This window comes from Amblyraja radiata, chromosome 7 (genome assembly GCF_010909765.2).
Source record: "Amblyraja radiata isolate CabotCenter1 chromosome 7, sAmbRad1.1.pri, whole genome shotgun sequence".
In the NCBI taxonomy this organism is placed as follows: Eukaryota; Metazoa; Chordata; class Chondrichthyes; order Rajiformes; family Rajidae; genus Amblyraja; species Amblyraja radiata.
Genome location: NC_045962.1, coordinates 33795887 through 33811566, shown reverse-complemented (window position 1 = coordinate 33811566; position 15680 = coordinate 33795887). Strand labels below are relative to the sequence as shown.

Below are 15680 nucleotides of genomic sequence, written 5' to 3'. Positions count from 1 at the left end.
ATGTGTATCGAGGCAGTAACAAGCTTGTGTTTTGCAATATATCCAATCAAACCAGATAATGCTATAAATGAGTACAATCAAACCAAAGTCAAGTAGAATAGGTAGAGCAGAAAGAAAGATACAGAGTGCAGAATATTGTTCTCAGCAGTGTAGTGCAACAGTTCCAGAGACAAAGTTCAATGTCGGCAATAAGATAAGAGGTAAATTGGACAGTATCCCAGCTTATGGAAGGACCATTCAAAAGTCTAATAACAGAGGGGAAGAAGCTGTTCCTGAGTCTGGCAGTGCACGCTTTCAAGCTTCTGTATTTTCCGGCTGACGGGAGCGGGGAGAAGGAATAACCGAGCTGGGAAAGGTCTGATTATGTTGGCTGCTTTCCCAAGGCAGTGTGAAGTATAGATAGTTGGAAAAACAGTGAAATGGGTCTCTTTTAAACAGATCTATCCAGTACTGTAATAACTAACAATATAATAATAGTATTTCTACATCTATACTTGTATAAAACTGCACTAACTAAAACTTACTAAATCAATATTCAGTTATAATTTCACGCAATGGCACACTTTTCACACAATACTGCAAAATAAGAGTTTGGAACTTTGCCAGTTCATCTCAACTGTAAACAGAACATTAATTTCACACAATTTTCACAGATTACTTTTACGTCTCATCACTAAATAGACATTATCTGTAAAAAGAGTTCTGATAATGAAACAGAAAAGAACAGAAAAGTTAAGTTGCTGAGTGTTTCCAGAATTTCTGCTTTTATTTTACATTCCCCTGTGATGTTGGTTAGAATTAAGGCCGGATGTTTCCAAATTAAGTGTTGATTTCAAATATGTCAGACTTTGGCATGGATTGTCACGTCCTGCTTTAAACATGCCACCGAGATCAGGTATGACACAGAACATAGAAAGGTACAGCACCAAAACGTCACCCATTCCTTCTTGCCTGAGATGCTGCTTGTCCCGCTGAGTTACTCCAGCATTTTGTGTCTACCTTTGATTTAAACCAGTATCTGCAGTTCTTTCCTACACAAAGTACATCACAAGTTCAGGACCTTCGGCACACAATGTCTGGTCCGAACATGATGCCAAGACTAAATCTGATCTGCCTTATGTAATTCATGTCCCTCTATTCCATGCATATCCATATCCAAAAGTCTCTGAAATGCTGCTATTGTATCTGTCTCAACCATCGCCCCCAGCAGCATCACTCACCACCCTCTGTGTAATAAAAGTTGCTCTGCACATCTTCTTTCACCTTTCCCCCCCTCACGTTAAAACTATGCCTCTAGTGTTTAATTTTTCCATCCTGGCATAAAGGTCGTGTTTGTCTACCCTAACTATGCATCACACATTTTATATACGCCTATGAAATTTCTCCGTGACCTTCGGCATTCCAGAGAAAACAACCCAAGTCTGCCCAAACTCTTCTTGTAGCTAATATCCCCTAATCCAGGCATCATTCTGTTAAACCTCATCTGCACCCTCTCCAAAGCCTCCACAGCCTTCCTGTAAGGGTGCAACCAGAACTGTGTGGAATGCTCCAAATATGGCCTAACCAAAGTCCTATAAAATGTTTACTATTAATTTGCTTAAAGGGGCTGTCCCACTGCGGCAACCTAATTGGCGAGTTTAGAAGAGGTTGAAAAAATGTCATGTTGAAGACCTCCTTCGACTATGTTGAAGACCAGCTTCGACTAGCTTCGGGAAAATTGGACACCAAATAGTAGAGAGTGAAGACGACCTCCTTCGATATCCTTCCTGAGGAGATCCTGAGAGAATGGAGCGGCTGGGCTTGTACACTCTGGAGTTTAGAAGGATGAGAGGGTATCTTATTGAAATATATAAGATTGTTAAGGGTTTGGACACGCTAGGGGCAGGAAACATGTTCCCGATGTTGGGGGAGTCCAGAACCAGGGGCCACAGTTTAAGAATAAGGGGTAAGCCATTTAGAACGGAGACGAGGAAACACTTTTGTTCACAGAGAGTTGTGAGTCTCAGAGGGCGGTGGAGGCCGGTTCTCTGGATACTTTCAAGAGAGAGCTAGATAGGGCTCTTAAAGATAGCGGAGTCAGGGGATATGGGGAGAAGACAGGAATGGGGTACTGATTGGGGATTTTCAACCAAGATCACATTGAATGGCGGTGCTGGCTCGAAGGGCCAAATGGCCTACTCCTGCACCTATTGTCTATTGACCTCCTTTCGTCTATGTTGAAGACTATCTACGACTACCTTCGACTACCCTCGATTACCTACGAATAACATGCCGACCTACCACGACCTACTTCGACTAAATCTACGAATAAAAAAAGTATTGATTTTTTCCATGTCAACCTTTTTTTACTCGCGTGCATTTTTCAACATGTTGAAAAATACGCCGCGACCTAGCTGAGACCTCGAGTACGCGGGGACTACTCTCGAGCATGAAGAAGAGTTACAAAGACCTCTTAGGACCTCGTGTTGACCATACTGCGAGTATGAGTCGAGGGCAAACTCGTCCGAACTCGCGGATTAGGTCGCTGCAGTGGTACAGCCCCTTAAAGTTAAAGTACCTGGCCTATTGTCTGTCCCTCCGGCCTAGAATTTCGGATTAGGTGATTACTGTTGGTGCTAATATGAACAGGTTCGTGTAGACCTCTTGGGATAGCCTTGATCAAATTCTGGCTGCTGTAGTAACTGCCCGTGTCCTGGTAACCACTATCAGAATAGGAGTTCATTTGCGTAGAGCTTCGCGAGTTTCCGATAGATCCTGCAGTTAAAGCAGATACGTATATTTGGTTAACATAAAAGTGAACTAGAGGAAAAATAAAAACGCACTTTGTTGCAAAAACATTTTTTTTTAATATCTAAAATGCTGACACGCTCTTGATACTTAAAATTCATATACAACAGACCCTCACTTTCACGAAGGGATGTTTGTTCACTTCCGAGAATTGGCAATTGTTCACGTCCTGTCTCAATAGTAAAGGAATGGGGATGTGCGCTTTCCGAAACTCTACATCGATTTATTCCTCCTGTTAGTTCTTCTGCAAGAAAAGATGCGAGTTAGAGGTCTTCAAAAATAAAGACTTTTTGCAGAAATGTACTATACTACTTAAAAGGTTAATATACAGGTCCACTACTGATTTTTCGACCAATGATGATCCCGCACTTCTATTAATCCGGACAAAATCACAAGAGCGAAGTTGAAACCCACCCCCACCCTCCCCCGGAAGTCTCCCCGAAAATGTGGCGCCTAGTCCAGGTGAGGCGGTCGAACTTGACCTCATCAGGCCTTCCACACCGATCAGTGGGTCAAATTTGCCCTCTGTGGCCGGGGCTCTGGAACTCCGACCTGGCTGAAACTGGCAGATCTGTTCCCACAGCCAACTTCCGGAGCTGACTTTGCAGGCTCCTTCAGTCCTTCAGCAGCCTAGGTGCAACGTTTCAGTACTGTTGGACAAAACGGATAATCCAGCAAGGCTTGGGAACCAACAGTGCCAAAACATTGGTGGTGGACCTTGATCAAACTGCATCTTGGTGATCTGTATCCTATCACAAACTGATAAAGCTTTTTATCAGTGACAAAGACATCAAGATTAAAAACTCCCTCCTCTTAGCCAAACTACCCAAGATGTAAGCTGCTTAAGGATGTTTTGAATGAATGAATGAATGAATGAATGAATGAATGAATGAATGAATGAATGAATGAATGAATACGTTTATTGTCATTGCATAATACTGTGCAACGAAATTCCATTACATCTCCTCCGGTTAAAAAATAAATTAAAAAAATTAAAAAAAATACAAACACGACAACCATTGACACATATGTACACTTATTAGTAAAATAATAAATAAGTATTTAAAAAGAATTAAAAAGAATTTGGCGGCATTTCTTGGAATTACATTTTGCTTCCCCAGTGTTCTCTGTTGGAATTAAGCTCTTTTATCGCACATGGGTAGAAACTATTTTTTAGTCTACCGGTGCGAGCCTTCAGAGACCTGAATCGCCTCCCAGAGGGTAGCAGAGTGAAAAGGTGGTTGGCAGGGTGGGATGTGTCCTGCTTGATATTTGTGGCAAGCATCGGGCCCTATATATATCATCCAAGGAGGGCAGTTGAGCGTTTGTAATGCTCTGTGCAGTTTTTATAATTCCCTGCAGCGCCCTCCTCTCAGCCACAGTACAGCTAGCAAACCACACCAGGATTCCATAGGAGAGGATACTTTCCACGGCAGAAGGACAGCAGCAGCGGCTGTGAGACGTTTGCTCTCCGCAGAGACCTCAGGAAATACAGCCGCTGATGTGACTTCTTCACGAGAGTGACGGTGTTCATTTGCCATTTGAGGTCCTGGGAGATGTTTATTCCCAGGAACTTAAAGCCAGTGACTCTCTCCACCATGTCTCCTTTGATGTATAAGGGAGCAGGTTCTTCTCTCCTCTTCCTCCTGAAGTCAACGACCAGTTCTTTTGTCTTTGATGGGTTGAGTACCAGGTTGTTTTTGGTACACCAGACAGTCAGTTTTTAGACTTCATCCCTGTAGGCAGACTCGTCGTTGTTGTTTATCAGTCCCACCACAGTCGTGTCGTCCGCAAACTTTGTTCTTGGATCATCCCACAATTCAGTGAAATTGTTTCTTGAAAATAATTTAAACTAACATCTTTTCTTTTTTTTAATATAGTTTAACTAAATCTAACAATGACTAACTTTATGCATGTAATTGTCTTTTTGTGCTTTTCCATTTCAATATGAGATGTTTTAATAGCGATGCAAAGTATTTTAGTGGAGACACAAGAGACTGCAGGGGCTGTAACCTGGAGCAACAAACTCCAGAGGGCAGCACAGTGGCTCAACGGTACAGCACCAGAGACCCGAGGTTCGATCCTGACAATGGGTGCTGTCTGAGAGTAGTTTGTATGATCTTCCTGTGACCACGTTGGTTTTTCCCAGGTCCCTCAGTTTCATCTCGCTTTCTAAAGACATGCAGATCTGTAGGTTATTTGGCTTCTGTAAATTGTCCCTAGTTTGTAGGATATAACTAGTGTACCAGTGATTGCTGGTTGGCGGGAAGGGCCTGTTTCCATGCTGGTCTGAAGGGCCTATTTTCACGCTGTATCTCTAAACTAAATTAGCTGCTGGAGGAATTCAGTGGGTCAGGCAGACGTTTCAGGTTGGGACCCTTCATCTGGGCTGAAAAAGTAAAGAGGAGATAGCCAATATAAGGGGGCAGGGGGGATAGGTGAGGCAAGCACTGGCAAAAAAGCATTAGGTGGATCCAGGGGAAGAAGGGTTGATTTTTCTTGGACGGTCACCCCCTATCCAACAGTTTCCAAAAGGATATACGTTTTTTTCAAAGGGATTAACCACAGGGGAATCCTACACTCCCTACCTATCCTGCTGGTCACCCATCTACTTTCCGCCTGCACCTTATGTGTGACCACCTCACCATAACGCTTCTCTATGAAGCTATCGGCCTCCCAGATAAAGAAACAAAAACCTGCAGATTATAGTTAAGACAAAAAAGTGCTGGAGCAACTCAGCAGGTCAAGCAGCATGGAGAGCATGGATAGGTGATGTTTCAGATCGAGACCCTTCTTCAGACTGATTGTAGGGGGGCATAGAAGGTAGCTGGAAAAGAGAGGCAGGACAACATGGGACAGATAATAGGTGGATGCAGGTGAGGGGGGGGGGGGGGGGTGAAGGCTGTAGGCAGGTGGTTTGAACAAGGGTCAGAGATTAGAACAGGTGTGAGACAGGTTTGAAGCGTTGAACATTATGAAGCAAGAGGGAGGAAAGTTGTGGGGGGAGTGGGGAAGAAATAGATGGTCGTCCAGGTCGGGCACAGAGGAGGGAAGGGTGGGGGTGGAATGTGGAGGAGAAAAGTGGGGGAGGATTTGGGGGGTGGGGGCTGGTTCGAGGATACCTAAAATTGGAGAATTCAATGTTCATACTGTTTAGTTGTAAGTTACCCAAGCGGGATATGAGGTGCTGCTCCTCCAGTTTGTGTGTGGCCTCCAAATGAACCTGAGTACGTTCAGCTTCAGCCTCCTGTTCCTTCATGTGGTCACAGGGGATACAGTGGGACGCACTTCCAACTGATGTGCTCCTCAGGGAAGGGGGAGGATTTCCTGACCTCCCACATCCTGCAGAAGGAGCATACTGCTACCTTAACTGCCATCCCCACTGCACTCAGACCAAAGAGGAACTGGTGGGGGAAAACAAATTCTTACCTTGTCTTACTTACACCCGACCTCCGTTCAACTTCCTGGCCAAAGTCTTAGCACTTACCCTCAAAACATAGCACTTCACCTCAGCCTCTCCCCAAAACGGCCACGCTGCTGGTCCCTGTCTTCCTTTTATACTCTATGTGGGAGCAGTCACTCCCAAAGACTAACGGCTCGGTGTTAAATCTCCCACATTGCTCCCCCTCTCAGCTACTAACTCGCTGTTGAAACTAACCTGGCCGCTCGCTAACGCCTCCGTGTTAAATCTCTTGCGCTGCTCCTTCTCTCAGCTGCTCACTTGCTGCAGAAACAAGAAAGTTCTCGTACACACTTTAGCAATTGACTCCACTTTTCCGTTCTTACACTGTCACTATGCTATCAATGATTAAGATAATTGAAATTTCACGGCACCACTACTGTGTAGCTCTTGCTCTTTTGACTTCTATACAAAGGTAGGAAATTATGGATATGAATCTGAGGGATGGTGTGGGAATAAATCAGTGAATAAGCTGATAGGAAATCATGTTTGCAATGAACACAGGGAAAAGTTGATGGATACTATTCCATATTTGTCAGAAGTGCCAAATCTCTCCAAGCCTTTCTTGGCCAAGTAATTGTTCAAATGACTTAGATTTTGTAATTGTACACACCTTACCACTCCCACCAGCAACTATTTCCATATATCCACCACACTGTGCGTAACAGTTAGGTTCCTTTTAAATCTTTCTTCTCTTACCTTAAACCTATGCCCTCTTGACTGACTTCCCTGGGAAAAGACTGCAGCTATTCTCCTGATCTATGTCCCTCGTGATTTTATAAAGCCCTACAAGGGTTATAACTTTCCAAATATTGACCAGGACTGCTATAGCACTCAGGGCTTGCTTACGGTGGAATTTATTGTGTGTTCAGTAAAATCTACTCAGTCAATATGTCAAGGGAAGGGACTAACTTCAATCTCCTCTTGGGAAATACAGCAAGGCAATGACTGATGTATTACTGGGGGAGCACTGTGGGACCAGTGATTCTATTGGTTTTAAAATAACTATGGATATGGTAAGACTGGTCCAAATGCTGAAGTCCTAAATTGGACCAAGGCCAATTTTGATGGTATTATTAGGCCTTGGCGCCCTACACTCCAGGGTCAAAAGACCCAGCCTTCCCCTTCCCCTTCACAGTAATATGCCAGCCCTTAACTCTTTTACTTTTAATAAACCTCCCAGTTTTGGGTTGAATGATCACCCACTTCATCAACAACAAATGTCAGCTGCGAAACTGGAATCATAATCATAGATCTAGTCCTAGCCCAGACACTGCTGGCCCAATGTCTACATTGATATCTAACAAATACATTTTAGACCTAAAATCCACATTGATATCTAACAAAGTGGGATAACAGTGACTTTGGTTCTGGAGTGAAGTAGCTAAAAGTGGGATAACATAGATCTAGTGTGAACAGGTGATCGATGGTCGGCATGGACTCGGTGGAAAGGTCAGTTTCCATTCTGTATCTCTAAACTGAAGAATTCGCAGTTGCTAACACATATGGCTTCCATCCAACTACTAGTACGATTATTCTCATATTAATTAAAAACATTGAACTTTGGACACTTAGAGGAGTGTTCATTAATTTCAATTGAGGCATACGGGAGATGACCTGGTCAGATGCACTTTTAAAGGAGTGTGTTGGAAGGAGAGGAGGAGATTGAGGTGCCATGGTTTAAATCAGGAATTCCAGTCTTGTGGACTTTGACAACTGAACAAATGATAGTCAATTGTGGGATTATTTTTTAGCTACTTCACTCCAGAACCAAAGTCACTGGTGTCTCAGTAGATGAGCAGGAGAACATCGATAATGCTTACAATTGTGCATGCCCAGAGGCCAAGCTCCAAGCCATTGTTCACAGAAGCAAAATAAGAGGATGAGCCTTGCATTGAATGTCTGAACCAACAAAGATGCTGCCATTACACCACACTACCCTCAGACAATACAAATTCACAGCAAGAGCTGAAGAGGCACATCATTCCCAGATTCGGGAGTCAATTTCAATGAAGGCAGGCATCAACTCACTGTTAACACACTTATTTGAAGATTAAGATGACTAATTTGGAACAAAACTTGTGGTTTATGTCTCTGAGACCTGGATTACGTACAACATGCACTGTAAAATCACAATGCAAAATCCTCCAAATTCATCATTGTCCTCTCAAAAGCACAGAGGAAGGCTGGGATCACTCGTCTTGTAGACCACCAGTTTTGTTCCAGGGTAATATCCCCAGCGTGCAAGGACAAAGGTTTTCCAGATTCAGTGTTGGGCATGCAGGCAGCCTTGGTGATGTCACCACTGACTCTTGGGAATTCCTAGCCCATTGCTTCTCTGAATTGATGAGAATCATGCAATGGGAGCATGCTATGTAAGCAGTGGAAGGAGTGCATCACCTCACCAACTACCTACCCCATGAAGCATCTCTGGCCCAATTTGTAGAAGAATCTGCAGTCTCATATTGAACCCATCAACCACCATGGAACACATGTAGCTGAGTAGAAACTAGTCATCTCAATTTCAAGAGTCTGCCTAAGAAGAATTAAAACTAGCAACACTCAACTGGCTAGAATTTGGATTTGGGATATTTTACCCAGAGTATGGGAATTAAGCACCAAGGGACATAGATTTAATCTGAGAGGTAATTGAGGCTTGTACTAAAACAACATTTAAAAGGTATATGGACAGGAACAATCTTTTAATTAAAGACTGAAGCAAATTCCCAAAAGCAGATATTTAACTAACCTTGTTTCATAATTCCTAACTTTATAATTCCTTGTTGAAGGCCAAATAATCGTGATGTAGAAGGACGGGTTTATAGGAATGGTTTAGAGAGATATAGGCCAAACGTGGGCACGTCCCAGGGTAACTGTAGTGTAGATGGGGCATCTTGGTAGGCAAGTTGGGCCGAGGGGCCTGTTTCTATGCTGTATGCTTTATTACAGTTTTGGAGAGTAGATCCTAGAACCGTTGAACACAGCATTCAGTGTTATATGAGTGATGTGTGAATGCGGCGTTGTAAATTAGGACATAGAAAGCAGAGTTTTGCTGTCTGTTTACAAGAGTGTGGCAGCCATGAATCTAAATGTCACTAATACATGAATGATGATTTCAGTACCAGATGAGCCGAGGAAGGCAAGAAGTCAGGCAATGTTATGGAAGTAGAAACAGACATTGAAGTCAACTGAAGTAAAGTATGATGAAAATGTGGTCTGTTTCATCCACAGAGAAGAGATGGACCTGGTAATTAAGGAACTGAACTTGCAGCAATTACCTCGTCCTCCCAAATATAGACCCGTGGCCTTCAGCAAGGAATTATGAACGAGGTTAGTTAAACATCTGCTTTTGGAAATTTCCTTCAGTCTTTAATTAAAGATTTTGTTAATGTACACTTTGTGCTGAGCTGTGCAGCCTGTGGCTGGCTGTTCCAAACCAAAATGAACTTTCAACATTTACCCTTTCAAACTTAAGTGCTGATAATTAGAATCCAGAGCTGTGAGTGCGGGATTTTCTGACACATTCAGTGGGTCAGATCAGTCACTGTACTCTGCTATTTTACTTGACAGAGAACCCAGTGGTAGAGACTCAGTTTACAAGTTTTCACTGGCTCTTTTGGGGAAGATACTAATGTCAGGTAACATCCAAGCAATTGATATTCTGGGCCTGTACCTTAGGAGGCAATGTGTTTATTTCCCCCATTTATTTTTGTTTTATTTCTGGAAGACAGTGCTTTTAATCACAACCATTCCTCAAAATCTTCAATCCTTATGTGCTTTATTGATGCTTCCAAAGCCTTTGACCGTGTTAATCACAGAAGGCTGTTTGGTAAAATGAGTCAAAGAGGGGTGCCTAAATACATTGTTAGAATTCTGGCCTACTGGTATGCCCACCAGACTATGCAAATAAAATGGGGCAATAGGGTCTCAGCCCCATTTGGGGTTAGCAATGGTGTTAGACAAGGGAGAATTTTGTCCCCAGTCCTTTTTAATCTATATATTGATGATCTGTCTAAACAATTGAAAGCCTGTAACACTGGGTGCGTGATTGGTAATATTTTAGTGAACCATATTATGTATGCAGATGATCTTGTGGTCTTTAGTCCATCTAGCGCTGGTCTCCAGCAGCTCCTTACTATATGTTCTGTGTATGGTGTGGAACATGACATTAAATATAATGCTAGTAAGAGTGCTGTTATGATCTGTAGAACCAAAGAGGATAAATATCTAAAATTTCCTGATTTTAAATTGTCTGACAATAATCTTAGTGTCTGTAATAAGGTAAAATATCTAGGGCATATTATTACAGAACAAATGACAGATGATGAGGTTATTTATAGGCAACGACGCATGCTGTATGTACAGGCAAATATTCTCTTGCGTAAATTTGGTGCGTGTGCAGATGTGGTGAAGATGTCGCTATTTAGAGCATACTGCACACCACTCTACACTGCGCACCTGTGGTCGAACTATGGAAAGACAAGTTTGCAGAGACTAAAGGTGGCATATAACGATGCCATGAGAACACTGCTAAGGAAACCTAGATGGTGTAATGCCAGTAATATGTTTGTGGCTGCAGGAGTCAGTACTTTAGAAGCTATCCTAAGAAATCACATGTATAAATTCATTTGCAGGATAAATGACTCTAAAAATGTAATTATTGTGGCCTTGTCAAACATAAGGGTTAGCACTACACACTACGAATCCCAGCTGTGGAGACACTGGTATCGTTGTCTCGTTGTAGGACATTGATCATTCTTTTAATCTGGATTTTTAACTTATGTATTGTGTTTTTTTTAAATATATAATTTATGATGCTTTTATAAGTGATATACTAAGATTTTATATGTACTCTATGATATTTTTTAATATGCGATGCATTTTTTAATGTAATGTTGCCCCTTATCTGGACCTCGAGTCAGTAATAAAGTTTATTATTATTATTATTATTATTATTATTATTATTATATGCAAGGGGTGAGTTCCTGTAACATTTTTAAAATAAATTGAAGGTTAGGAGAAAGACATCATTGGCATTTTGGTGTAATATAGTGGTGGGACTCATCAGCGGAGATGACGAGTCAATGTACAGGGAGGAAGTGGAACAACTAGTGGACTGGTGCAGCAAAAACAATCTAGAATTAAATGTCGACAAAACGAAGGAGATGGTTGTCGACTTCAGGAGGGCGCAGCCAAAGCATACACCCCTCATCAGTGGCACTGCAGTGGAGAGAGTGGAGAGCATAAAGTTCCTCGGTGTGCAAATTACAGACAGCCTCACCTGGTCCAGGAACAGCACTGGGACCGTCAAACGGGCCCATCAGCGACTGCACTTCCTGAGGAAACTAAAACAGGCCTCACTCCCCACCAACATCCTCAGGACTTTCTACAGGGGTACGGTGGAGTCTGTACTCACGTACTGCATAAATACGTGGTACTCCACCTGCAACTGCTCGGACAGGAAGGCTCTGCAGAGGGTAGTGAGGGGAGCAGAGAGGATCATTGGCGTCGCCCTACCCTCGGTACAAGAACTGTTCCAGAGCCGCTGTCTGAAAAAAGCTCAGAGAATTGCTAAGGACAAACAGAACCCCCTCCACATACACCTGGATCTCCTGCCATCAGGCAAGAGATATCGAAGCATCAAAGCCCGGACTACAAAACTGCTAAACAGCTTCCTACCACAGGCTGTGAGGCTGCTAAACAGTCACTCTGTACTCACAGTCACTTGATTCTGCGGCTGGCACGGACACTTTAATAACTGGCACTGGCCACTTTAATAACTGGCACTGGCCACTCTAATCAGCTGCCCTGGACATTTTTATGATTGGTTTATTGTATTTTAACGTTGTGTTTTACCTGCTTTTAACTATTATTTATACTGTTCCATCAGGGACAGGATTGTTTTTAGTGTTATTATGTGTGAAACGTTTTAAATTTCATGTGCGATGCTCCGCTATTCCCTGGGAAACGTCTTTTCATTTTGCACTGTACAACTGTTGCTTGCAAGATGACAATAAAGGTTGATTTGATTTGATTTGATTTGATTTAATGCATTTCAATTGGCAATGTGGTGTGCTATACACTATGATGAGAAATTGATTGAGAAATAGATTTAGAAATGGTCACATCCTCAGTCAATGCATCAATGGGGAAGATCCATATATTGAATGCTTGCAAAAAGGAATACCCATGATTTTATCTATTGAAAAATCTTTTTTTTTTCAACTTTAATATTCCAAGATATTTAGGCACCTAATAACATTTAAACCAATTAATAAGCTAGCCTTTATTTAGATAGAGTTGGTTGTTGACACAATCAAACGAGAGGCGAAGACAACCCCATCCCAATTGCTGTTTTGCACTTACATTTATCATTAATGTATACTGTTCACACTGTGAGTTTCATATGAACTAGGAATTGTATTGCACCCTGGTATGTATGACAAACTAATCTGTATAAGGAGTCAGGCCCCGGATCAACTATGATATTATTGAATGGTGGAACAAATCTTAGGGGTAAGTAGCTATTTCATGTTGCAATGGTCCTGATCTACTGCAACTTTCCCAAGCTTGACTGCTTTACACAAGCCCAGAACAGCTGTCTGTACTTCTTATGATATCCTTCATTGTAGTTTCCTTACGAGCAGCAAACTGAAATGTCCTGTATGCCCATTGAAGGATAATTTTTCTATTCAATTTGCCCCTGACAATGCTGACTTGGCAAATAGTTGGGGCCGGCGTGGCGGTAGAGTTGCTGCCTTACAGCGCCTAAGACCCGGGTTCGGTCATGATCAAGGGTGCTGTCTGTACGGAGTTTGTACGTTCTCCCTGTGACCACATGGGCTTTCTCCGGGGGCCACAGTTTCCTCCCACATTCCAAAAATGTGCAAGTTTGTAGGTTAATTGGCCTCTGTATATTGTCCCTTGGGTGTAGGATAGAATTAGAGTATGGGTGATTGTAGTTTGGCGTGGACTCGGTGAGCTGAAGGGCCTGTTTCCACACTGAATCTCTAAACTAAATTATGTGACTATTCAACTATTGTGAGTTTGCCCTGCCATCAGCATTTGTGGATCACAGTCTCATATTAATAAAAAACTTTGAACTTTGGACACTTAGAGATACAATCTACATTTTCAGATTGCATGTCTTATACTGGATGAACAGTAATTTACTCAAATTAAATTGTTTTATAGTCATGGAAACAGGCCCTTCATCCTAACTTGTCCCAGCCAACCAAGATTGCCTATTTAAGCTAGTCCCATTTGCCCATGTTTAGCCCATATCTCACTAAATCTTTTCTATCCATGCTTTTGAAATATTGTTATTGTACTATCTCCTTTGACAGTTCGTTCCATATAATCACCACCTTCTGAGTGAAAATGTCACCTCTCAGGTTACTATTAAATATTTCCCCTTTCACTTTACACCTATCTCCTCTGGTTCTCGATTCCTCTATCCTGGGTAAAAGACTGCGCATTCACCCTATCATTTCCCTTCATGATTTTATATATCTCTATAAGATCACCACTTAGCCTCCTATGCTCCAAAGAATAAAGTCCTAACTTGCCCAGTCTCTCCCAATATATTTCAGGACCTTAAGTCCTGACAACCTCCTCATAGTTTCTCTCTGCCCCCTTTCCAGCTTAATGACATCCTACCCGTAGCAGGGTGACCAAAATATTGAAAACGGCTCAGGAAATCGTGAACAATGTCCAATCTGTCAATCAGTAATTACTGAAAAATGCAAGTAAGACTGCAGAGTCACTGAAAGTCTTATAACTTGTTCACCAGAGATGTTGCCTGTCCTGCTGAGTTACGTCACCATTTTGTTTTGTTTTTACTTGTTCCCCTGGGAGGCAATCTGACAAGAGCATTGTTCATGTGTTGTGGAACCCTGTAATCTACTGCTGATTAAGTGCAAAATATATATTTTTTGCATTTGCAAAAAGTGCTTTATCAGGAATTTCCAGTTAAACCCAAACCATGTATAACAGAGAGTTGTAGCTGTATCCCACACAGACCAGACTTCCCACCATTGACTCCATCTACACTTCATGCTGCCTCAGAAATGCAGCCAACATGATCAACGACTTGCCTTACCCTGGTCGTTCCTTCCTCTCCCTGCTCCCGTCAGGCAGAAGATATAGGAGATTGAAAGCATGCACCACTAGACTCAAGAACAGCTTCTTCCCTTCTGTTATCAGGCTTCTGAATGGTCCTACCATTAGCTAGGATACAGTCCTATTCATCTCTACTGCATTGAGGACATTGGACTTTGTCTATGGAACTGTTGCGCTACAATGCTGAAAACTATATTCTGCTCTCTGTATCTTTCCTTTTACTCCACCTATTACATGAGTTTGACTTGATTGTATTTATGTATGGTACATCTGTTCTGTTTGGATAGCATGTAAAACAAAGCTTTTAACTATACCTGGACCACGTGACAATAATAAACATACAGCACATTTAAAAATGAGATATATAATAGTTCTAAAAACATTGATGTTTTCTTGCGCCAGTTGAATTAAAAAATGATAGTCTTTCAATCAGAAATAGATCACCATTCCCAAAGCATTGGCCAAAACTCCCTGCACAGGTACATTAAACACCCCAAACAACTGCACCCTGATTAAAATGAACGCATGCAACACAAAGTTCCAACAATGCAACATTTATTTATCAAATTTATCAACTGCATTTATTCGAAGATCCTACAAGCAAAAACAAAATTACAACTGCAAAGCACACTGCTAATACCTGTTGGCCTCCAATGGAAGGATTTTTCAGTTGAGCTGCTGGGAAAGGCAGAGAGAAGAAAAAAAAGTTTCATTTGTTGTTTTGCAGCATGCCAGCTACACTTGTATACATTTCATTACATTGAAAGCAATGGAAATTATTAAAATAAAATGAACTATAAAATGAGTGATCTTTGTGAATGTTCAAAGCCTTTTAATATTTTAGGTTCATTTGACTTCTACACCAAGGAGGTTCTTGAATTTCATTCAAGAAAATGTAGGTACTGTTATAAACGATACAGTTGCATTCCCTAGAAATCTCATGTTCTAGAAAATCTCATTATAAAAACAATTGTGTCAATTGGGTTAGGTAAGTATGTTACAATACTTACCTTCAGCGGCGCTGCAATTCTGCCACTGGCCATGTGCGTGATTTTGGCACGTTTGAGGGGGGGGGGCAGGGTTAAAACGCGTTTTTTTTTTCCGACCTGGTCCTGGATTATATTTGTCCGAGTGCAAGATTTTGCTAAAGAATCGTTCCGACAGCCCTTCTGTGTGTTTTTTAAAAAAATTCGCCCGACAAATTCATCGCTGGAGTGATTTTAAAATCACCTTCTGAAGCCGTCAATGCAGACAACGGGGCCGGATTTTATGTAGGGGACAGGTAAAAGAAAGTAGTTTATTTTTATGTATA

At 41.9% G+C, this 15680-nt stretch overlaps 1 protein-coding gene across 5 annotated transcripts in view; it reads right to left on the bottom strand.

The window, feature by feature from the left end:
* The window catches only part of pkp4 (plakophilin 4), a 156050-nt gene that overhangs the window by 67727 nt on the left and 72643 nt on the right, over positions 1-15680 (bottom strand). For 2 of the 5 annotated variants that reach the window (XM_033024086.1, XM_033024085.1), the window contains 3 exons: positions 15009-15046; positions 2900-3031; positions 2558-2754 (listed from right to left, as the gene is read on the bottom strand). In XM_033024086.1, the coding sequence (XP_032879977.1) occupies positions 2558-2754; positions 2900-3031; positions 15009-15046 (367 nt within the window). The remainder of the gene's footprint in view (positions 1-2557; positions 2755-2899; positions 3032-15008; positions 15047-15680) is intronic. The other 3 variants (XM_033024087.1, XM_033024088.1, XM_033024089.1) reach the window with 3 other exon arrangements.